Consider the following 23,648-nt stretch of genomic DNA (forward strand, 5'->3'; position numbering starts at 1 on the left):
TTCATTTCAAACCTCTGGCGAAATTGTGATAACAGTTAAAAATGATGTTAACTTTATGACCCAGGTGTGGGTCTTTCCCCCACTGAGCAAGACCAAGTGATGGATGTGGAGGTGACACGACCGTCGGAGAGTCACCTGCTCAACTGGATGACTGGCAATACTATCACAGACCTGGTCGTTCCTGCCATGTCTGACTTTCTGGAAGTAGCTGGACAGGTTAAGGAGAAAGGTTCGTTTATTAGCACTCTCTCTCTGTGCATGTCTGCAGTGGTCAGTGTGTCAGAGGGAGAATGTTGAAAGTGTTGGACTCCCAGGCTATGACTTCTAAAACACCGAAGACTGTAAATCTGCTGTCACGCGTTGTGTGAAGCTAAGGATCGGTTGATGATGTTGATGTTGATGTTTTAGGCTGAATATCCCACTTTTACCACTGTTTCAAATTGTGAGATGTGCCATGAAGACTCAAACGAAGACAGAGAATTTTGCCACTATATGGACATCATTTTCAGTCTGAGCATTGAATGAGGCCCTGTCTGTGTTGTGCTTTGCAGGTGATTTAATGATGAATGATACTTTTGGGCAGTGTCCTGTCAGTGATTAAAGTTTGAATGAGACCCATGTCTGTGTAGTGTTCTGGAGGTGATTGGAGGATGAATAAGATCTGTGTCTATGTTCTGCTCTGTCGGTTATTGAAGCATGAATGAGACCTATATCTGTTGTGTTTTGCAGGTGGGGCTGTTGAGACCAGGGCCCTGATTGGTGCAGCAAGGAGTTCCTTCAGTAAGTTGTTGGACAAGTTGGGTGTCGAGTTCCCTGGGATCAGCTTGCAGCCAATGGCTGCCCTGCGAGAACGAACGTCCCTGGTGCGAGGACTTGGTCGATGCCTCTCTCGTACTCTGAGTGGACTCCCTGTGGCTAAAAAACAAACCCTCGCCTCATCGCAGGTAGTGTCATTTAACTCTCAAACCAATCTGACTTCAAGTTTCTTCAGTAGTTTAGACTTTTATTGACTTTTCCGATGCTACTTTTGAGACATGGATTTTACTATATTTGCTCATCATTTACTTAATTGTTGTTTAGAATTTTATGAGACAGATGTATCCAATGTTTGATATAGTCTTGATGGAGATGAAACTTGATTTCATTCATTCATTTGAATACATTAACTCTGGACCTCAGCAAGTGTGTAATATTGATGCTTGCTTTTTCAGGATTTGATGATAGCACTACAGCACCACATACTGGACTTCACTCAGCGTCTGCACAGCGTGGAGGTGGAGCGGAGGCAGTTACTGTCGGAGGTGGAGCGGCTCAAGCAGCAGATGGTGCCTGAAGTGGGTGATATGGCAACTACTCTGGACAAGATGGCCAACACTAAGGAGCATGTGTGTTATTCATATAATGGATTAAGTAATTTAGTGGATTAATGTGATTCTCATTGATTAATATGATGCACTTCCTAACATAGGTACTCTGTGATTGTGTAAAGGCTTCTACCATTGTGTGTTATAGAAGTAAAGTTTGTATAAATTAGACGCTTTAACATGTTGACTGCCACCACGAGTGTACCCATAGTATCAGTTCTGGTTAAATTTGCCACTTTGGGTTATCCATCTATATGTTGGCAAATGGGAACAAGAAGCAATTATCTGTTGCCTGTAACAGAGTATGCCGGGAGACATTTGTTACTTGTGTGCATTTTGCCATCTTGTGAAAGGCTGAAACGGTGGGTTATGAAGACCAAGGTATCATTGGAAGGCTGAGATTGTGGGTTATGAAGTCAGAGGTATGACTGAACGGCTGAAACAGAGGTAGCAGAGGTATCATTGAAAGGCTGGAACTGGGTTATGAAGACAGATGTATCATTTAAAGGCTGAAATTCTGGGTTATGAAGAAACTTTGAAAGAAACTTTCGAAATAACTGCTGGTCCGGAGGCCCAGCGCTGATTGCTATTGTATTGGGCTGGCAGTCTGAAATATGTGCAGACCCATATGGCCTTCAGTTATTTAACTATCAATTTTCATACGGAATGTTTTCCCTTCTTTATTCTTTATTAACATCCAGGAATCATCCATGTCCCATCTTGTTTCGACAACTTACAGTTTCAGTTACTGGCATTTCAGCACTTTGGCATAGGATTGTCTAACAAATAAAAACTCCTCTATGTGACATAGGCTTTGCTTGATCTTGGAGAAACAGTATGAAACTGTGCACAGTGTTGTTTTTTTTTGTTTTTAATGGGCCTGCAGATTTCATTCAGGGCCTGTAGATTTTAAAGTGTGAATAAAGCAGCGGCCCCTGATGGTGAACTGGTAATTTAATGTAATGCAAACACTGATTGAAAGGCTGCACATTATGAAGGCAGAGGTATCACTGAAAAGCAGAAAGTCTGTGCTATGAAGGCAGAGGTATCACTGAAAGGCAGAAACTCTGTGTTATGAAGGCAGAGGTATCACTGAAAGGCAGAAACTCTGTGTTATGAAGGCAGAGGTATCACTGAAAGGCAGAAACTCTGTGTTATGAAGACAGAGGCATCACTGAAAAGCTGAAACTCTGTGCTATGAAGGCAGAGGTATCACTGAAAAGCAGAAACTCTGTGCTATGAAGGCAGAGGTATCACTGAAACACAGAAACTCTGTGCTATGAAGGCAGAGGTATCACTGAAAGGTTGAAACTAAAAGTTACTGATGCGGAGGTGAAATGATCTTTCTGTCTTTCCTTATTCCTGCAGAATCTCAAGTATGTGACTACGGAGAAATTTGAGCGGGTTTGTCAAGAGTTAAATTGTGCACTGCATAGAGAGCAGCAGGCACAGCATCTGCTGCAGGAACAGAGTCAGCAGATGGAGGAGCTGAGTGTTAGACTGGATCTGTGTGCTACACAGGGCATGGACAAGGAAGTGACTCTCACAGAAGCTGTGCAGGTTAGTTATGGACAAATGATCCATGTAAGTCAGTCATATGGACTAACTGATCTGTGTGTGTCAGTCATTACTGATCCTTGTAAATCAGTCATGTGAACATTCTGATCCATGTAATTCAGTCATATGGACATTCTGATCCCAGAGGGTCAGTTATATGGACATTCTGATCCATGTAATTCAGACATATGGACATTCTAAGCCATGTTAGTCAAACATATGGACATACTGATGTAGTTCCGTCAGGCAGACAGAAATTATGATCCATTTAGGTCAGGCATGCAGACATGATATCTTAGGGCTCTTTGATGTACACAACTGCTAGTGTCTATATAGCTAAAGTGTGTCTGCAAGATACACAGCAGCACTGTGCCTGCAGGAGAATCAAGTGGCAGAAGTTTTGCAGAATGCATACTTACACTGTGTCTATAGGATGCACTCCTACAGTGGTTCTACAGGGTGCATGGCTGTGGTGTGTCTGAGGAACAAAAGCTACAGTGTGTCTGAGGAGCTATAACTACAGTGTGTCTGAGGGAACTATGTCATCAGTGTGTTTGAGGGAACTATAGCTACAGGGTGTCTGAGGGAACTATAGCTTCAGTGTATTTGCAGGGTCTGTCAGAGGCAAAGGTGGAGCTACGGCGTCGGGAACAGTCCATCCGCCAGCTTCAGAAGCAAGTACTCCAGATGGAAATGGACCACAAGTCTGTTACCAGCAACATGGCTGACACAGAGAATGCATTGCGGACAGCAAACAGGTAACACTTGTTCAGTCCTTTGTATATTCTTTTTCAGAAGAAGTCCTCCTTGGGGTACATATAAGCATTTTTATGTCCATTAAAAATCCCTACGACAGTTGTAACTATTTTGATAATAAAATATTTACAAAACAAAAAACTCGTCTTTGTCTTGTGGGACCACCTTTACAGGGCCCCCCAGGCCCCCTACAGCCAAGAGCAGGTAACTCTGGCCGTCTACCTCGCACCTCACTTTTCATGCTGTCGTTCGACTAGAAAGACGTGTGTGGTCCATTTAGATAGTTTTTGTGCTATCTGCCTACGTAATTATGAGTGAGAAAGAGTCAGCTACTGTATGTATGGTTCCTTTTCTTTCGCACGGGCGTTAGTTGGAATTTCTTGGCTGAAATTTTCATTCATATATTGTTGTAACTTTGCCGGTCGGGTCCTATCTTCCTGTCATGTGGCAGGCAAGATGGCGGTCTTTATGGCTTCTTTTTAGTGCGGGAAGTGTTTCGCTTGCGTCTCACTTATTCCTACGTGTTTCTTATTAGTATGTTTTACATGCTAAGATGTCTTAACCCATTTGTTCTTGTTTCAGTCAAAATGGGGATGTTGGTTTTTAAGACTTTTCCTCTTTTTCATTGCATTACGCACTTGTGTGTGCACACTTGTTATTGCATTTATCCGCTTATACTTTCTTGTTTAGCTGGGTTAATGTATTTTGGCAATTTATTATCGCCCGTGCGTTTATATTTTGCATATTGTGTGTTCAATTGCGTATGTTTTCTGTACATCAGTTACCATTAGTTGGTTCTGATTGTTACAGTTTCGGGGTGCACCCAAGTCTTGGGTCTAGGCTCAGGCACGGGTGCTGTCCCTGTGGGAATCTCAGATCCAAGCTACGGCTCTGGTGTCGTTTTCCCAGCTGGCTCTAGGGGTTTTGCACCGAGCACCGGCTCGGGTGCAATTCCGCTTGCCGGCGCCGGTCCATCGGGTCTCGTACCGTTGGTCACAGGCAACCTAACTGGTGGTTCTCGAGCACCGGCTTTGCCGCCTGCCTCGGTTCCGCTCAGTGCATCGGGTGACCCTGCTTCGGCAGCCGACCCCGCAGGGTCTCGACACCCTGGTTCTTCAATGAGCCAGGGGTAGGCCGACTCGGACATCTCGGCTCTTCTGGGTCTGTTGTCCTTGTTGACGGGTCCCTTGTGCGTCGGGGTTACCGGCAACCTAACTGGTGGTTCTCGAGCACCGGCTTTGCCGCCTGCATCGGTTCCACTCAGTGCATCGGGGTCCCTACTTCGGCGGTCGATCTCACGAGGTCTCGACGCCTTCTTTTTTCGGCGAACCGACGGAGGCCAATTCGGAGCTTTTCGCTCCGTTCGTCCCCGGGGCAGGTACGCGAATGGATCGCGGTAGCACTGACCCGATTCCACGGAGTTTCGTCTTCCTGGGAAGTGTTTACTCCGTGCAGGGTAGCCGAGATCAAGGGGCTGTGCCGCAGGTGGTCGTCCCTGCGGACGCCCCCGATCCCGCGGAGTTTCGTCTTCTTAGGGAAGCGTTTGCTCCATGTAGGGTGGCTGAGGCTCAATTGCCTATTTTACCTTCACTCCTCAGTGAGGTAATTAATCTGCTCCTGTAGGGTAGCCGTTCGCGGTTCGATCTCCCGGAGCTTGACCGGCTACTTGATGGGGGACGATGCGCTATTTGACCCTCCCGCTGTCGACGAGTGCGTGTACGCCTCGATCGCGCTTGGGGGGTCGTCTGGCCACTGCCAGGCGTCGGCTTGTCAGGGTCGCCGCTTGCCGCTTGCCGCTTTGTACCTCATCGAACCAGGTGTTGCGCTCGGTTTCCGCTCCTTTGAGGAGCAATATCGGAACGCCGTGCAGCAACTTAAGGTTGCGGTACACTCAGCCTACCTCTCTGTCTTGCAGAGGCAGGTGGTGTCGCAGGAGGACGGGGACGAGGATTTTTCCTCGTCCACGTTAGAGCGGCAACTTACGGAGGTGCATTCACATTTGACGCGCGACTCAATGCGTTCACGAGTCAGATGATGTATGCTGTGATTGGCCTTCGTAGGTTATGGCTGTCGCCAGGTATTCACCGGCTACACAGCAGGCACTGCTGTCTCTGCCTTTCCGACTGGGCTTGACCCTGTTCCCGGGGGCTTTGACGGGAGTTAGTGAGGCTGCGGAGGCCGTTAGTCAATTCAAGGACTCTTAAGTCTTTTCTTGAACAACCCTCCACCTCTCGCTCGTGGCCTTCGGTCCTCAGCTCAAGCTATCCTGCGACTCAGTCTAAGGATGCGCCGAAGTGGACTGCTCCACTACAGGCACGGAAGAGCAAGGGCAGGGGTAAAGGGAGTACCTCCGGAGCCCTCAGTTGTCCCGTTGCAAGCGGCAATCTCTGCCATCGGCCGGGACACTTTGCCTTCTACCCGAAATTCCTGTGGGTGGTCGCCTCCCGTTATTACTCAGGGATGGCCACACGCCACAGTGGAAGCGAGAGCTTACTCCTTTTGCCGGGATTTGCTGCACTCCGGTGCCGAAGTCGCCGGAAAAGGTGGCAATCCTCCGTGCCGAAATTCAGTCTTTACTGGACAAGGCAACTATAGAGATGGTTCCATCAGGACAGGAGACTATGGGGTTTTACTCCACTTTTTTCCTGGTAACCAAAAAGAACAGAGGGTTCAGACCCATTCTAAATCTCAAGGGTTTGAACAACTTGATAGAGGTGCCGTCTTTCAAGATGGAGACCCTGAGGTTAGTGATCTCGTCTGTAGAGGCAGGGGATTGGCTTACGTCAATCGACCTCAAAGACGCATACCTCCATGTACTGATGCATCCCGAGTTCAGGACATACCTTCGGTTTTCCTTCGACGGGGTTTGTTATCAGTTTCGTGTGCTCCCCTTCGGCATCTCCACGGCGCCAAGGGTGTTCACCAAACTCATGCTAGTACCAGTTCAGGTCGCCAGGGCGCAGGGCAACTTTTGTTTCCCGTACCTGGACGACTGGATCCTCAGAGCGCTCTCCCAACACCTAAGTCGAGAATCCACACAGCAGGTGATGGATATTCTCACCAGACTAGGTTGGGTTATCTATCTTAAAAATCAATTGGTGCCGAGGCAGTATCTGGTTTTCTTAGGGGCGAGGTTCGATGGCAACCCGAGGGGTGGTTTCTCTGTCCCAAGAGCGCATTTTCAAGGTACAGGGCATAGTGTTAAGGTTCCTTCAGTCCCATATTGCCTCAGCACGGACGTGGCTTCAGTTGCTAGGCAACATGGCGGCGACGGTGGACATAGTCTGGCGTGCACGTCGGAGAATGCGTTCCATTCAGCAGGCGTTAGCACAACAGTGGTCCCACTCGGAGAGCTACGAGAAGAATCTGGCTATTCCCCAGTGGTTGATACGTCACTTGCGGTGGTGGACAGATACCGGGAATCTATTCAAAGGTTTACCTCTGATGACCCCGGTACCGTCGCTCACAGTTCAGACGGATGCCTCCCTCACAGGGTTGGGGGGATGCGTCCTGGGCGACCTCGCGATGTCGGGACTATTGTCCGACCAAGAGGCGACCTTGCACATCAATGTGTTAGAGTTGAGAGCTGTGACGTTGGTGTTCGAACGCTTCGTGGATCAGGTTCGAAGCCGAGTGGTTTGTCTAGAGATGGACAACCAGACGGCGATGTCCTACATTCTGAAGCAGGGCGGCACTGTGTCTCCGTCGCTCCTTCAGGAGGCGTAGCAGTTTTCTACTATGGTGCGATCAGTTCAGCATACGGGTTATGCCTGTGTATCTCCCAGGGGTCGACAACGTGCGTGCAGATGCGCTCTCACGACGTGTTCTGGCTCCCCACGAGTGGTTGCTCGATCGGGAGATATTCGGGATTATCTCCCAGTTGTCTGGGTCGTTCTAGGTGGATCTGTTTGCCTCTGGAGTGACGAACTAGATTCCAGGGTTTTTGTTCGCGGATTCCTGATCCGAGAGCGATTGCCGCCGACGCCTTCCAGCGGGACTGGACGGACAGGGTGGTGTCGGCGTTTACGCCAATTCCCCTGATTTCCAAAGTTCTGTCTCAGCTTGCCACCCAACCAGCGCGGCTACTAGTGCTTCTCGCACCTCTGTGGCCGTCTCAACGCTGGTTTCCGGTAATACTCAGGTCGCTAGTGTAGCCGCCGGTACTATTACCGTGTCGACCGAACCTACTATCCCAGGACGGCCAGCCTCACCCCAATCCCCAGGATTCAGTGGGTGGCCTGGCCACTGTCCGGAATCGTCTCCAAAAGAGCGGATTTCCTGCATCAGTTGCAGACACAATTCTGGCTTCGTGGACGGATTCCACGAATGTACAGTGTGAGGATAGATGAGCCTGTGATGCGCGCTGGTGTGGAAATAGAGGGATTCTCGATCCCTTTTCTTCGACTGTAGTTGAAGTATTGGAGTTCTTACCGTCTCGTTTAGAATCTGGCTTAGCCGCTTCTACGATTCGAGGCTACTTCCTGGCTATTTCAGCCTTCCACATACCTGTTGAGGGTGCCTTGTTGGGACAATACCCCCGGGTACAGCGTTTTCTTGCAGGCGTGGACAGACTGCGTCCGGTCGTGAAATTTGTCTCGAGTATTGGAATGGTTACCCACTCCTCTCGTTTATGACTTGGCCAACCCGTCGTTACAACTGTTAAGTTGGAAAACGACTTTTTAGTGGCGGTTACATCTGGTAGACGTGTTAGCGACTTACACGTCATGTTTTCAGACCCGGATCTTACTATGTTCCATAAGGATCGGGTTAGCATTCGCTTACCGGATTCATACCGCCCAAAAAATTCGATCATTCGCTTCGAATGACCGCGCCTATCGATCTAACTGGGTGCATGCTGCCTGCGTCGTCTGATAATACATACTGTAAGGTTCGTGTATTAGACGTTATGAAACCTCTTAAAGTTATTTTAAGAGAATAGCCTTGCTCCGTACACAGACGGCATACACAGACGGCATCCCGATGGATTGTATCGGCAGGCTGCAAGGTCTATATACATAAAGGCTTATCTCCCCCAAAATGGGGTTGTCAGCTCACTCAGTGAGAGCAGTGGCCACGTCAGAACCGTCATTACCAACTGAACAGACGCTCACGAGAGTGTGCTCGGTTCGGTCAGTCAGTTCCCTGCAGTAGACAGAATAGTTCTGCTCAAGCTGATTAAGCTTTGTTTGATAACTATATCTGTTTGCACTCGGTGTTGGGTAACTATCCATTCCCATTTTATCGGCGGTGATATTTGGTGATGGTTTCTTAGTCCCGCCCTCTTTGGCTGGGTGCCTTACTTTCCTTTCCATTTCCCTGCTTAGCTTGCTAGTGCGGTATGGACAAGGTTCAGTTTGGCGAGTGTCCCGTACGTCCAGGTCTCCAAACTTTTATTGTGAGTGGGCGGGGTTTCTCATTTGGGATTTCCCAAATTCTAGCCAATGGGCATGTAAGCTTTGACAAGCGGGTCCTCAGCTTTGTCACGCCCCCGCCTTGATTGACATCAGCGGTCAGGTGACCAGGTCTGTGCCTTTTCTATTTCCGTGTGATTGTAGATTTGCACTTTGATCGAATGGACTGTTGCTGTCAGACAGAATACCACTCCCAATTGCTTCTCTTCGGGAGTCTGTTTAATGCTTATATGTACCCCAAGGAGGACTTCTTCTGAAAAAGAATTATACAAACCTGTAGAGGTTATGAATTCTTTGAAGAATGTCCTCCTTGGGGTACGGCCACCCGCCTCCCCTCATTCTGTCTGATACGTTCAGCATGAAAAGTGAGGTGCGAGGTAGACGGCCAGAGTTACCTGCTCTTGGCTGTAGGGGGCCTGGGGGGCCCTGTAAAGGTGGTCCCACAAGACAAAAACGAGTTTTTTGTTTTGTAAATATTTTATTATCAAAATAGTTACAACTGTCGTAGGGATTTTTAATGGACATAAAAATGCTTATATGTACCCCAAGGAGGACATTCTTCAAAGAATTCATAACCTCTACAGGTTTGTATAAATTTATCCATATTATCCATATTTGTTGGAACATTTAGTATTTGTAGATTTGTATGTTCTACTTAATCCATTCTACATGACTGTTCTTCTGCAGAGACAAAGATGTCCTGTCTCAGTACATGAAGTCTGTGGAGAGAGCACTATGTGAGGTGAGTAACTGCGCACACACTCCATTTTGTTTCTGTAGGGTCACAATAAGTGTTTGGGTGAGGATTTTAGGGATATCATCATGCCCTCCTAATACATATCATAGAGAAGTTTGTTTAAGACTTTTCCACTGTTTCCAATGTTCAGGACAACCAAGGTGTGGATCTTCTTTAGGGAGCATACGTAGTTATTCAACTCCAAAACAGGATATATTTTTGCCAGAAAACTAGAAGTCTAACTGATTTTTCCTTATCCTGACTCATGCTTATGCTTATCTCCTCCATCTATGCGAAGATAGTGGAACACTTGAAATCCCGTGAAGTTCCCTTCTTGTCAAGTGGACGTACAATCACACTCACCCACGATTAGCCTTCCTGCTTTCCTACCAATATTGGTCACTTCATGCTTTTCACTCTCTCCTTTATTGCCTGACGAGACAGTTGGAGGCAACTCGGAGTCCCTGGACAATGTATATATCCTTTCATACTTTGGTCCTTTAGACAAAATCTAGCTGTATATAGCTTTAGGTCTGTATTATTTGTCACAGCCATATAGAATTGTTAATAGAAATTACATGTTTTTCATGTTTTTGGACATGTATTACATCATGTGAAGTTATGTTTTCATTTTAAGAAATTGTGCTCCCGGTGTAGGTACCGGTTGTCTGTGGCTGATCCGCATTTGTTATGTTTGCTGTCAACACTGTAAGAATTTGTCTCTTACTGAATTACTGAATTTGTTTACTGTTCAGAGACGTGTAAAAGTCATGTCGAGTTGGTTAATCGGTTTTTAGTGCCGTGCCATGTTTTCGGGATCATGTTTTCGGGGTATTTTTCTGGTAATTTCTCGTGTAAGGCGAGATGACAGCTCCACCTGTAAACACCGTCTGCAATGCTATAGCTCCGTGTCAACAGGGACACAAAATGTTCCGTATATCCAGTTTTCACATAAGTTTTAACCTAACATTCTGTCAAAGTACTAAAATTCTACCCTAGATCGTAATGCACCTTCACAACCTTCATAAATGTGATCATAACTTTTGAAGTATAGCTCATAACCTATCAAGTGGACCTTTGTCTGCTAGAGTGAAAACCAAACATAGACGTCACGTGACTAAAGGAATGTTGCTGACGTAATAAAAAATCTATGGAAAGTCGAATTGGTCATCTCTTACATATTTTTTCCGTATTACAGCATTGAGCTCGCCAACAATACAGGCGTTACAGCCTGATCTTACCAACGCATTTAATGCTGTAATTGAAGATGAAATAAGCATTTACTAACATCAAGAATGTTTGCTGTACCAGAGCAGACTATAAGGGATCGCTTTTAAGCAGAAGTTGACAATGACACCACCACTTCAGGACCATCCCCACTGCATAGTCAAATTGAGGAATCACGTTTGGCAAAGCACATGGCTTCAGTAGGTTATGGTTACACAAGATCAGAAGTCAACTCACTTGCAACTGACTTCGCCATAAGCTTGCTGAAAAAAAAAACCAAGGACTCTGCTGCATTCTCAATGCAATGGTTTTATGGTTTTCTCAGACTGTGGCAAGAGCTAAACATTGTGAAACCAAAATCTCTAATCTCTAAGTGATCTCAGGGCTTATGCCATTTCTGAAGAAAAAGTCCGTAATTATTTCTGTGAGCTAGAGAAAGTCTTGACGAAATATGATTTGAAGTCACGCCCAGAAAACATCTAGAACTTCGATGAGAAAGGCATGTATCAAGTTCATTCTCCACCCTATGTTGTTTGATCAGTTTCCAGTTCATCAATTGAGATCTCTTTGGAGTGTTCATCTGTTGTCACTCTGATAGGATGTGGAAACGACCTTGGCCACCAGATTCCACATTTCTTCCTATTTAAAGGTGCCCGTATGAGGGAGGAGTTACTTCAAAATGCCACATCAGGAGGTGATGCAACTGTATCTGACAGTGGATGGTTAAACTCGGTAATATTTAAAGAACAACTAAACTCAATTTATTTTTACTCTTTTTATCACTGCATATGAAAGATTTCTGCTTAGTCATAAACAGAATGCCATTCAGTTTTTTAAAAAAACATGTGGTTTATTAATACTATGCGCTCAAAAGTTGCTAAAAAGCCGTCTGCTTCTCTCTCGCCCACAAACGAAACCGCAAACTGGTTACGTAACTCTGTCGCCAGAGCCCTACAGTGACGTCATAGAAGGAATGATTTTCAGTTACATGTATAGAAAATGTGTAGGAAGCTCGTCATTTTGCTGATTTCTCGATGTCACCATAGACATGCCGAATTGTTGTGTTGTCATCAATTGCTCCTGGGGTTCGAGTGATGGTATCACTATGCACAGATTTCCACCGGACCCCGTAGTTTGTGGTTAAATTGGTTGTTAGTGTGTGCAAAGCGAGCGTTGTAGAAGCCTGTGGTATATACTAAATCGGATGGTTCGCCCCCTACCACGCTTCCTGAATAGAAAATGGAGTTCAAGTTTCATCGAGTTTATAAAATCAAGACTGCTTACTACACATAGCTGACCAAAAGGATTTTGCATGAATATAATGCTTTCTTCCCCAGAATGAGGTTGTGGTCGAAGTGACAATATTATCGTAAGTAATATTGTATTGACCCCGTATATTGACCACTTCCAGGAGTGAAATTGTTATGTCATAAGCAATGTCATGTAAAATCCTGATGTCCATCAATAAAATACATATTTTACTACCACTTTTTTTGAAAATCGTGAAGTCACGGGCTGAAGTCTGTTAGAATTATTGAGATTATGATTTGTTCTCATCAAGTTAGAAAATCAAAATTTCTTTTTACTGGTAGTTAAATATGCATTTGAATCATGGCCAAAAGGATTTTGCATGACACAACTTTTAACATAAGGACTTTTTCCAAGGAAGCAAGATGGGGGTCAAAGTGACATTTATATTGCAAGCAATATTATATTGACCTCCATCTCACTTCCATGAGTGAGATTGTTAAGCAATGTCATGCAAAATCCTATTGTCCATCAATAAAATACATATTTTACAATCAGTAGAAAGTAATTTTGCTTTTGTAAGAAACTTAAATAGCATTCATCCTAAGATAGGGCGCCACCATTTTTGAAAATCGTGAAGTCAAATCCATTTGAATTAATGAGATTATGGTTTGTTTTCATCAAGTTAGAAAATCAAAACTACTTTGTACTAGTAGTTAAATATTTGAAAAGTAATTAACCTATTAGCCTGTTATCGGTTAATCCTTTGATCGATCCAGACACAAGAAATGCCAAATGGGGGCCTTTGTCGGGTAAACTAAGTGGCATTACCGCTAATTATACCTGTTATAAATTCATTAACTGACCATCAAGTGAATGAATACAAATAACGTGTAGGTTCATACTACCTAACACGGATTACAACCTAGCGACACCAAGTGATTTTGACAGAATCGTCTATGAAAACAAGGGTTGTAACTCGAAAGCCAGGCAATACAGGAGAAAAAACTAAATGATAGTAGATTGTGAGAACATATAGTTTTCTTTTTTCACAACAACTTTCACTATTTCTGGTTTGTACAAACCTGTAAACAAAATAGTTTAACCCCTGAAATGTAGATGAATTCTGCAGAGACCCTCATTTCTATACCTACAATTACGTCACGGAGACGCGCCGTTTTGTTTGTCTGAAATTTCGTTTGCGGCTGAGAATTGTGCGCTGTTGACAAAAAGGTCGATTTAAGTTAATTAAAGGTCGAAATGAGTAGTTTTAATGGCGGGGTTTCATTTATAGAGATGCCAGCAAGTGATTTTGTATTTGTACCCTACTAGAGTATATGTGACCTTTAAGAAGTACTTGGAAACACACTTTCTCCGATACGCTCAGGGAAGTAATAATGAATAAATTCTACTCATGTACAATGGTCACAGAACACAACGTTTCTCCTGATCTTATTGGCTAGGCAACTGAAAATAAGATCATTCTGTTTGTGCTGCCACCTCACATCAGCCAATTGATTCAACCGATGGATGTTGGTTGTTGTGGACCATTTTCCAAAACAAAATATTTCAAAGTGAATGTCACAAATGGCAACGTGAGAATCCCGGGACTGTCAGTAGGTACAGTATATGCGAAATTGCTTGCAAAGCATACAGAGCAGCATTATCAACAAACAACTTGCAAAGTTCCTTTCGAAAATGTAGGATATTTCCATTCAATCCATCCGCTGCTGACATGTCATAACTGCAGCAGGAAGGATTTGCTGCATACTTGCCAGGACATTCACGGATGAAGAACGTTGCATGTGCAAACGCTTTGATTGGAGATCTGATGCATCTCGTTGAAGCGGTCTGGATGAATCGGTGACCATGAAGGCAGCAAGTACATTCAGCAAAGAATCATGTGCGCACTTACAGCATTTCAGCTGGAAAGGTTGGCCACATGCTTTGTCAGGACACTACTGCTTGAGATATGGGTTGTCATCACTGACATGGATCGCACAAGAGTTTGGAATCTCCACCTAAGGCCTTTAATAAGGTTTGACACCAGGAGATTCCCACTTCAAAGAGGATAAGATGTGCCCATCTGCCCTACTTACTTCATAGGGATAAAGAATCAGTACTTTATCTCCAAACATCTGACGCTTACATCAGTGGGATTTATTTCTTCAAGGAGATAAGTTTTGTGCAAGAAACAAGTATGGTCCTCATGCACCAGGGCAAAGGAATTCAACAAGACTGTTTTGCGATACTTCATTGAACCCAGCTGCAACGGTCAACCTGTACCAATGTGAAGGGAGTGTGGAAATTGTTCACACTATCTATGTAATATGACCGTGGTATTATCTTTAGTTGAAGAACACCGACACAATTGCCAGGATCAGTGTTAAGTGACGAAAGGTTTCGCATACTTCTACTCAGTCATCTCCAGACATGCACACTCAGGTGTCTACAGGACAAGCAGGACAGTGAAGTTACAGACAAACTCACTCAGGTATCTCCAGGACAAGCAGGACTGTGAAGTTACAGACAAACTCACTCAGGTATCTCCAGGACAGGCAGGACAGTGAAGTTACAGACAAGCTCACTCAGGTATCTCCAGGACAGGCAGGACAGTGAAGTTACAGACAAGCTCACTCAGGTATCTCCAGGACAAGCAGGACAGTGAAGTTACAGACAAGCTCACTCAGGTATCTCCAGGACAGGCAGGACAGTGAAGTTACAGACAAGCTCACTCAGGTATCTCCAGGACAAGCAGGACAGTGAAGTTACAGACAAGCTCACTCAGGTATCTCCAGGACAGGCAGGACAGTGAAGTTACAGACAAGCTCACTCAGGTATCTCCAGGACAGGCAGGACAGTGAAGTTACAGACAAGCTCACTCAGGTATCTCCAGGACAAGCAGGACAGTGAAGTTACAGACAAGCTCACTCAGGTATCTCCAGGACAGGCAGGACAGTGAAGTTACAGACAAGCTCACTCAGGTATCTCCAGGACAAGCAGGACAGTGAAGTTACAGACAAGCTCACTCAGGTATCTCCAGGACAGGCAGGACAGTGAAGTTACAGACAAGCTCACTCAGGTATCTCCAGGACAGGCAGGACAGTGAAGTTACAGACAAGCTCACTCAGGTATCTCCAGGACAGGCAGGACAGTGAAGTTACAGATAAGCTCACTCAGGTATCTCCAAGACAGGCAGGACAGTGAAGTTACAGACAAGCTCACTCAGGTATCTCCAGGACAAGCAGGACAGTGAAGTTACAGACAAGCTCACTCAGGTATCTCCAGGACAGGCAGGACAGTGAAGTTACAGACAAGCTCACTCAGGTATCTCCAGGACAAGCAGGACAGTGAAGTTACAGACAAGCTCACTCAGGTATCTCCAGGACAAGCAGGACAGTGAAGTTACAGACAAGCTCACTCAGGTATCTCCAGGACAGGCAGGACAGTGAAGTTACAGACAAACTCACTCAGGTATCTCCAGGACAAGCAGGACAGTGAAGTTACAGACAAACTCACTCAGGTATCTCCAGGACAAGCAGGACAGTGAAGTTACAGACAAGCTCACTCAGGTATCTCCAGGACAGGCAGGACAGTGAAGTTACAGACAAACTCACTCAGGTATCTCCAGGACAAGCAGGACAGTGAAGTTACAGACAAGCTCAAATGCTTGCAAAGGAATCGCTGACTGCACATGATTTCACAATGATCATTTGACTGCAACACCAGTGATGTCCTTTTGGAATCAGATTGGTTCACAAGAGACAGTGCAATGTGTAGAATGAGGTCACAGTTCACATGTCAGGAAGTCGTCTACAAATGTAGACAACCCTTCCAATGTGGAAAGACTTCATTTACAGTTCAGATAGCGTCATTTGATTGTCTTCATGTGTCATAGAGGTCTTCTCCTAACAGATGATTGAAAATTGTTTGTCTGGAGGCTGGCAGCAACAGATGACAGTTTCTGCCACAACAGCTAGCCAGCTATAAATAGACTTCATAAGGATGACAGCTTGATAAGATGAAGAATGTCACATCATCAAGATTTCGGTACCCACATCATCATTACAGATGAAGCGTGTACCTAGGGGTTCAATGTTTTTATTAAATGCTCAGGGCAAGTGACGTTAAGAAAGTAACTTGTCCTGACTAATTTTCCACTTGCCCTGATTGTTAGGACATAATCATGATGATGTAATTATGAAAGAATAAATCAACATGGTACTTGATTTTTATGTTTAGGGGACTATTTACGGAGAATGAGAATTCTACTTATAATATCATTGTGAAACTTAATAGCTACATTTTGAGCAGATATAAAATGAAATCCAAATTTATTTGTAGTTTGAAACCATAAGCGGAAATTATCTAGTAGCCCACAGACAAGTAAGACACCATTATTTGATTGCCTGAAATGAAAACCAACTTGTCCTGGGCGTCAGACGATGGGATTTTTAAATTTTTAACGCCTAGTGCATCTGTTCGTATAACCTCACATATATACGACTGTCTTCATGAATATTAGCTGATTGAAGCATCTTTGTAGCATTGGGCATGGCACACACAGAACTGTATCATATTACCAGAGAAGTTTTGATGAAGTGAGAGTTGGATCTGACACATGTTCTACATTCACAGGAAGAAGGTTCTTCACAACACAGAAGTGTTGAGACAAGATTCAAGCCATGATAGTGCAAGCTCTACTTTCTCCATTAAGACTATGACAGTGGCACTGTCTTCTCAGTCTGCTCACCTCAGCGCAGCATTCGACCCTAGGGGAAGACAACAACTATGCCCATTACAACGTTTATGCACAGACTTATTTGACCGTGCCAAACTGCAACAGTCTTTATGTAGATGCATCGCTACATCCTTAATGGCTAACACACATAATGCTCTTCTGGCTTGCCCTGGCAACCGCAGCTCAGATGTCAGAAATACATGCTCTGGATTATAGTTGAATACAATCTGACTCTGGACATTGTGATATCATACACTTAGGACTGAGATGGAATTTTATCACCAAAACACCAAAACTGCCTAGATGACTGGTTAAATAATTTCACCTCCTGGCAATATCTGCATCCCTCATGCCAGAAAAAACACAGGATTTATCTCAAATGACCGAAAACTTGGAGATAACAAATCCAGGGCCTCATCCCCTTGTCTGCTGAGGTGCCTACAAAAATTTAGGGTCTATAAAGCAGCAGGAATTGAACCTCAGAGAGCTTCAAATCCACATGACCCGTGAAGGTCCCGGGGTAGAATAGGCCTTCAGCAACCCATGCTTGCCATAAAAGGTGACTATGCTTGTCGTAAGAGCCGACTAACGGGATCGGGTGGTCAGACTAGCTGACTTGGTTGACACATGTCATCGGTTCCCAATTGCGCAGATCGATGCTCATGTTGTTGATCACTGGATTGTCTGGTCCAGACTCGATTATTTACAGACCGTCGCCATATAGCTGGAATATTGCTAAGTGCGACGTAAAACTAAACTCACTCACTCACTCACTCACTCAAATCCACATGAAGTTAGAGCTCTACACTCTCTGAACATGGAAATTGTTTGCTTACAACTATTATGGAGGGTTGCTTTAAGAAATCAGATATGTGATTGCCAAACACTGCCTCAGAGACATACCCACAGAAGACGTCTCAGGCATTCATCAGTTTGGGCCACTAGTTGTAGCACAACAACTTACCATTCCACAAAGGCGTTGATTGAATGATGAGTGATGATGACCCTGAATTTGTATAGGAGATACTTGTACTTAAAAAAGGGTCGAACTCTATGATGAGGACATCATGAAGAAAGAGTTGGGGTAGATAACTAGTTGGAGGAAGAATAGTATATCTAAAATCTCACTCTTTATCTCGTGACTAGTTTAGACCAAGATGCTCTGCGGAGTAAAAATGGTTGACAGTCCATGTGTACGTCTTAAAATGTCTAACATGAGTAATTAAGACACTACTTGTACATGTGAAGGTTTGCAACTTGTCTTGATAAGAATATTTTGACATTAAGTTGCATTAGACACTAGCAGAACACCAGCTAACGTATACATATCCACAAGAAGACTTCAGCAGTCTGTCACTGGGTGTGGTTCCCAGAGAAACGGATAAATATTGGAAGAACAGGACTGAAAAGTTGTGGTTATAATTCCTGTAGAGTGGAAATACTGCACATACTTATATGACAGTCAGCAGAATCCAATCGTGGCCTGACCCACCTCCCAGTTCCGTTGGATTCTGTAAGCATAGTAAATATGAGTCAGGATAAGGAAAAAGAAGAAATTTTCTGAATAATATTGATATTTTATACTTATCCTGACTCATGACCTCAAGTCCTCTCAACTGCCCCACTATGACAAGTTGGATCTCTCTGTGTCGGAGAGAGTAACAAGCATCGCAAGTCATGTGACCAATATATGCGGGAAAGCAGGGATGCTACTCGTTGGTGAGTTTCATTTTACGTCTGCTTCAAAAGAAGGGACCTTTAAGGGAGTTCAAGTGTTCCACTATCTTCACTAGATTGAGGAGATAAGCATGATTAGGATGAGTCAGGATAAGTATAAAATACCAATTTTATTCAGAAAATTACATTTTCCCAAACAGCACCTTGAGGTGTGGTGATGTCATCTCAGTGAAGAGAGGGGCATATTGATATAGTTGGATATATACTTGTATGTACATGTTTGTCTTTTGAGGTGGCTAAGATGAGAGAAATGAATTGTGTTACACTGTATGCTCTGTTGCAAGAATTATGCTCATCTTTGTGAAGAGTATTGGCAATATGTGTACTGACAGGTCCTCACAACACATTCTTTTTATATCTAGGCTAAAAGACAAATGTCTCTACTCAAAGACCCTGGTTGCCATGATGCTGAGCTGTCCAAGGCATTGCTCAATGTCGACTTTATCCCCACAGATGTTGGCAAGGCAGGTCAAGAGCTAATAGCTTGTCAGGTATATACAAACCAAACCCAGAGCTGATAACATGTCAAGTATATATGATGTGACAGAACTTTTACCATGTCAGTAATTTTGTTTGGCTATACTCAGAGCTAATAGGCTTTCAGCAACATAATTTGCAGCTATCTCCATTGTTAAAGGCTTATCAGGTGTATGTTGTAGCTCTACCCAGAGCTAATAGCATGTCGGGTATATATGTTGTAGCTCTACCCAGAGCTAATAGCATGTCGGATATATATGCTGTAGCTCTACCCAGAGCTAATAGTATGTTAGGTATATGCTTTTGCTTTTGCTTCATTATAGAACCTTGTTGGTGCCTTCATTGACACACAGCACCAGGCTGTGGCCAAAATCCACTCCCTGGAGGATGAAATTGAGTCTCACAGACGCCATGTTGCCAGCCTTAAGCAAGAGTTGAGTAATGCAGTGCGCAGAGAGTACTCTAACCAGGTATGTCATTCTCTCAAAATGTAGGTCTTGCAGATGTTTTCTCACTTGTCTCACAATGCTGTCCTTGTAGATGTTCTCTGATAATATTGTTCTTACGTATGTTCTCTCACAATGTTGACCTTATTGATGTTCTCTCACTGTGTCAGTGTTACAGATGTTCTCTCACAATGTGGGCCTTATTGCTGTTCTCTCACAGTGTCAGTGATGTTCTCTCTCAATGTGGGTCTTACTGATGTTTTGTCACAATGTAGTTCTTGCAGATGTTTTCTCCTAATGTCTGTTGGTCTTACAGTTGTTCTCTCACAATATCTCTCGGTCTTGCAGATGTTCTCTTGCAATCGCAGTGTTACAGAGGTACTCTCACAATGTGGGCCTTACAGATGTTCTTTTACATTGTCGGTCTTACAGATGTTCTGTCACACTCTCAATCTTGTAGATGTTCTTTTACAATGTCAGTGATACAGATGTTCTCTCTCGATGTCTGTCAGTCTTACAAATGTTTTCTCTCAATGTCTGTTTGTCATACTGATGTTCTTTGACTATGTCAGTCTTACCAATGTTCTCTCTTAATGTTTGTTGGCCTTACAGATGTTTTTTCACAATGTTTGTCTTACAGAAGTTTTCTCTCAATGTTTTTCGGTCTTACAGATGTTCTCTCACAATGTTTGTTGGTCTTACAGATGTTCTGTGACAGTGCAGGTGTTACAGCTGTTCTCTCACAATCGAGGTCTTGCAGATGTTCTCTCACAATGCATTTCTTGCAGATGTTCTCTCACAGTGTAGGTTTTACTGATGTTCTCTCTCAATGTCTGCTGGTCTTACAAATGTTCTCTCACAATGTCAGTGTCACAGATACTTTGTCACAATGTACATCTTACAGATGTGAGTGAGCTGGCACTATAGAACCAGCTGCTACAAGCGGACATTCATATACATGCATGGACATTGTCATAACAGCGGAAAATTCTGAGTGGTTTTTCCCCACCAGGTAGAGACAGGTGTTTGCCACCAATGAGGACAATCATTTAGTGAATCATAGACACAAGAACTACAAACGTACTAATAGTTTTATCTCAACTACAGCTCTTTTGGTAAACCTACCCTCTGAAATCATCAGAAATGGACAAAACTGAATACAGGGCAGTCATCAAGTACTTGCGAAAGAAAGGGATGTCCCCAACACAGAAACATGCTGACATGGTTTCCACTCTAGGGGATGATGCTCCTTCATTTTCCACAGTAAAGAAGTGGGCTGCAGAATTTATGCGTGGCAGACAAAGCCTTGATGATGACCCACGCTCAGGAAGGCCTTCAACAGCTACCACTCCAGAAAACATCACGCGAGTGCTCAATATGTTGATGGATGATCGACGATTGACTACTCGACATATTGCTAGTGTAGTGGGCATCTCTCATGAGAGGGTTGAGCATATTATCACCAACGAATTAGGAATGACTAAAGTTTCTGCAAGATGGGTGCCAAAGCTCTTGACAGCAGAACAGAAACGTGTCAGGTTCCAGACGTCCCTTGACAATTTGCGTCGTTTTGAAGCAGATCCCGATGATTTTGTGGCACGATTTGTAACCATGGATGAGACCTGGATACATCACTTTCAACCAGAAACAAAACTACAGTCAAAACAGTGGAAGCATACTGATTCACCAGCTCCGAAGAAAGCCAAGTCTGTTCCTTCAGCTGGAAAGGTGATGGCATCAGTCTTTTGGGATTCCAGGGGTATTCTGCTCATTGATAATCTTGAAAAAGGTCAAACTATCAATGGCAGATACTATGCTGATCTACTGAACCAGTTCCGAGAAGCAATCAAAGCCAAACGACGAGGGATGATCGCTAAAGGTGTCTTCTTCCACCAAGACAATGCGCCTGTTCACAAATCGGTGGTGGCCATGTCAACAATCCGCGATTGTGGCTTTGAACTCATTGACCATCCTCCTTATTCACCTGATTTGGCTCCTTCTGACTTCCACCTGTTCCCCAAAATGAAAAAGGAACTCGCCGGTTGCCATTTTGCAAGTAATGATGACGTCATTTCCGCTGTGACTGAATTTTTTAGGGTAGCTGAAGAAGATTTCTTCCTGACCGGGATTCGGGCCTTGCAGCATCGCTGTCAAAAGTGTGTGAACTTAGAAAGGGACTATGTAGAAAAATAAATTACAAATGTGGACTGTGTAACTCTTTTTCACAGTGAGGCTTAGAACTTTTCAGCCAACCCTCGTAGATTTGCTCTCACCAAGTTGATTCCAGTTCAAACAGCCACAGAAAACACAGATGGGTGTTGTTTTAGCCTTGTGTAGTAAATGTAACACAAATAAGTAACAGTACATCCTGAATATCAGTTCTAATGTTTGTTGATAAAGATTGCTTTTAACAAATAATATAAACCTGAAGCATGCTTCTCACTAACATTAGGTCATCTCTTGTTTTCCCAGAATAACCGCATTTGAGGTTTTTATCTTGGAGGGACAGGTTTTACTTTTCGTTAGTAAGACCGCTTCCCAGGATTTACTTGTCCTAAGTTTACATGAACATCAAAGTTCAAATGATACATGAGAGTTTGAAATCAGTTGAAAAATATCGTTCAAGATTAAAATCACAATACAAAGGTTTTCTGAAGCGAGACTGGAGCCGCAATTCTCTCATCCGTAGGCAGACACTGTACTGCACTGCCACCGAGTCGATGAAGGTAGAGGGGTTAAATTATCTACTAATAGATACTGTCATTATATTGATTTTACGCACGCTTCAGTTATTGTTACGTAGTTTCAGTAAATGATCATCTACATTGTAATTACCCATCATTGACAGTATATATGTAAGAGAAAACACTTCTCCTCAGTTTTGGTAGACAATGTGAAACCTCAGAGGCATGTTTTCTCATATACTTACGGCGTCTTTAGATTACTATACCAGTAAGATTTATGAGTATTTTGTAACTTTTTGTTTGCAGGATAGTTCTCCTCCCCCTGATGAGTTCGAAATCATTCCCTCAGTCTCAGACCCAGATGTCTCCAGCAGCAGGGAAAGGTTTGTCCCTCTCAGGTAGGGAGTGTTTGTTGTAGGTTTACCTCAGCAGAAGATTTGTCCCTGTCAGGTAGGGAGTGTTTTTTGTAGGTTTACCTGAACAGAAGGTTTGTCCATCTCGGTTGGGAGTGTTTACTGTAGGTTTACCTCAACTGGTGCTTTGTCCCTCTCAGGTAGTGTGTCTTTGTTATAGGTTTACCTGAACAGAAGATTTTTCACTCTCAGGTAGGGAGTGTTTGTTGTAGGTTTACATCCACTGAAGATTTGTCCCTGTCAGGTAGGGAGTGTTTGTTGTAGGTTTACCTCACCTGAAGATTTGTCCCTCTCAGGTAGGGAGTGTTTTTTGTAGGTTTACATCAACTGAAGATTTGTCCCTGTCAGGTAGATAGTTAGTGTTTGTTGTAGGTTTACCTCAACAGAAGCCTTGTCCCTCTCAGGTAGGGAGTGTTTGTTAGTAGATTTACCTCAGCTGAAGATTTGTCCCTCTCAGGTAGGGAGTGTTTGTTGTAGGTTTACATCAACTGAAGATGTGTCCCTGTCAGGTAGGTTGTAGGTTTACCTGAACAAAAGATTTGTCCCTGTCAGGTAGATAGTGTTTGTTGTAGGTTTACCTCAACAGGAGCCTTGTCCCTCTCAGGTAGGGAGTGTTTTTTGTAGGTTTACCTGAACAGAAGGTTTGTCCATCTCGGTTGGGAGTGTTTACTGTAGGTTTACCTCAACTGGTGCTTTGTCCCTCTCAGGTAGTGTGTCTTTGTTATAGGTTTACCTGAACAGAAGATTTTTCACTCTCAGGTAGGGAGTGTTTGTTGTAGGTTTACATCCACTGAAGATTTGTCCCTGTCAGGTAGGGAGTGTTTGTTGTAGGTTTACCTCACCTGAAGATT

At 44.0% G+C, this 23,648-nt stretch overlaps 1 protein-coding gene across 2 annotated transcripts in view; it reads left to right on the forward strand.

Moving 5' to 3' along the window:
• LOC137277299 (coiled-coil domain-containing protein 171-like) overlaps window positions 1-23,648 on the forward strand; it is a 119,815-nt gene that overhangs the window by 90,449 nt on the left and 5,718 nt on the right. For both annotated transcript variants that reach the window (XM_067808957.1, XM_067808956.1), the window contains 9 exons: window positions 65-229; window positions 730-944; window positions 1,212-1,385; window positions 2,733-2,924; window positions 3,534-3,679; window positions 9,776-9,830; window positions 19,140-19,268; window positions 19,578-19,724; window positions 22,691-22,782. In XM_067808957.1, the coding sequence (XP_067665058.1) occupies window positions 65-229; window positions 730-944; window positions 1,212-1,385; window positions 2,733-2,924; window positions 3,534-3,679; window positions 9,776-9,830; window positions 19,140-19,268; window positions 19,578-19,724; window positions 22,691-22,782 (1,315 nt within the window). The remainder of the gene's footprint in view (window positions 1-64; window positions 230-729; window positions 945-1,211; window positions 1,386-2,732; window positions 2,925-3,533; window positions 3,680-9,775; window positions 9,831-19,139; window positions 19,269-19,577; window positions 19,725-22,690; window positions 22,783-23,648) is intronic.

This window comes from Haliotis asinina, chromosome 3 (assembly GCF_037392515.1).
Source record: "Haliotis asinina isolate JCU_RB_2024 chromosome 3, JCU_Hal_asi_v2, whole genome shotgun sequence".
Taxonomy (NCBI): domain Eukaryota; kingdom Metazoa; phylum Mollusca; class Gastropoda; order Lepetellida; family Haliotidae; genus Haliotis; species Haliotis asinina.